This window comes from Phaethon lepturus, unplaced genomic scaffold (genome assembly GCF_000687285.1).
Source record: "Phaethon lepturus isolate BGI_N335 unplaced genomic scaffold, ASM68728v1 scaffold25999, whole genome shotgun sequence".
In the NCBI taxonomy this organism is placed as follows: Eukaryota; Metazoa; Chordata; class Aves; order Phaethontiformes; family Phaethontidae; genus Phaethon; species Phaethon lepturus.
The window spans coordinates 2,757-3,366 of NW_010565916.1; the positions used below are offsets into that span (position 1 = coordinate 2,757).

The 610-nt window shown below is 62.6% G+C and overlaps 1 protein-coding gene across 1 annotated transcript in view; it reads right to left on the reverse strand.

The window, feature by feature from the left end:
- Window positions 1-194: 194 nt before the first annotated feature.
- Window positions 195-610, reverse strand: part of USP28 (ubiquitin specific peptidase 28) — a 20,700-nt gene continuing 20,284 nt past the window's right edge. The window contains exon 25 of the mRNA XM_010295330.1: window positions 195-377. Coding sequence (XP_010293632.1) covers window positions 202-377 — 176 coding nt within the window. The 3' untranslated portion in view covers window positions 195-201. The remainder of the gene's footprint in view (window positions 378-610) is intronic.

Below are 610 nucleotides of genomic sequence, written 5' to 3' on the forward strand. Positions count from 1 at the left end.
TTCAGGTCCTTCGTGCTACCGCTTTGCGTTTTCTCTCAGAAGTGCAATACTGCTTTTTATTCGTCGGTATTTACAAAGAACACAGCTCTGAATCCGAATCGCCCCTTCTCGTCCCTCTCCCTTTCAAACGCTGCGCGACGGGAGGACCCCGGGCGGGCGGGCTGCAGCGTGCGTACCGCGCCACGGCGGGGAGTCCGCAGTCTATTTCACAGTCACGGTCGAGGCCCCGTGAATGGACTCCATCACGGCTGCAAACCGGCTGCAGAGGTCGTAGGGGGAGTTGGGCCGGATCTTCGGGGGCTCTTTCAGAACGATGACCTCGGTGGAGCAGTCGAGGAGCCGGGGCAGCAATTCGCCCAGCTTCATCTGCAGTTCTGCTGTCAAGGGGGAGAGGATGAAACAGTCAGTGGCACTGCAACAGTAAAAGACCAGATGGCAGAGGGCTCCGGGGCCGCGAGCTAAAAAGCGGCGACGCCTTTCAGAGAATCGTCCTCCGGCGCTGAAAACCTCCCGTCTCCCGCAGGCGGGGATGAGCAGCGTCTGCTGACGCAGAGGAGGCGTCGCACCGGCTGGGGGGCGGGGGGTCCGCCACCGCCCCCCCCCGGGTCCC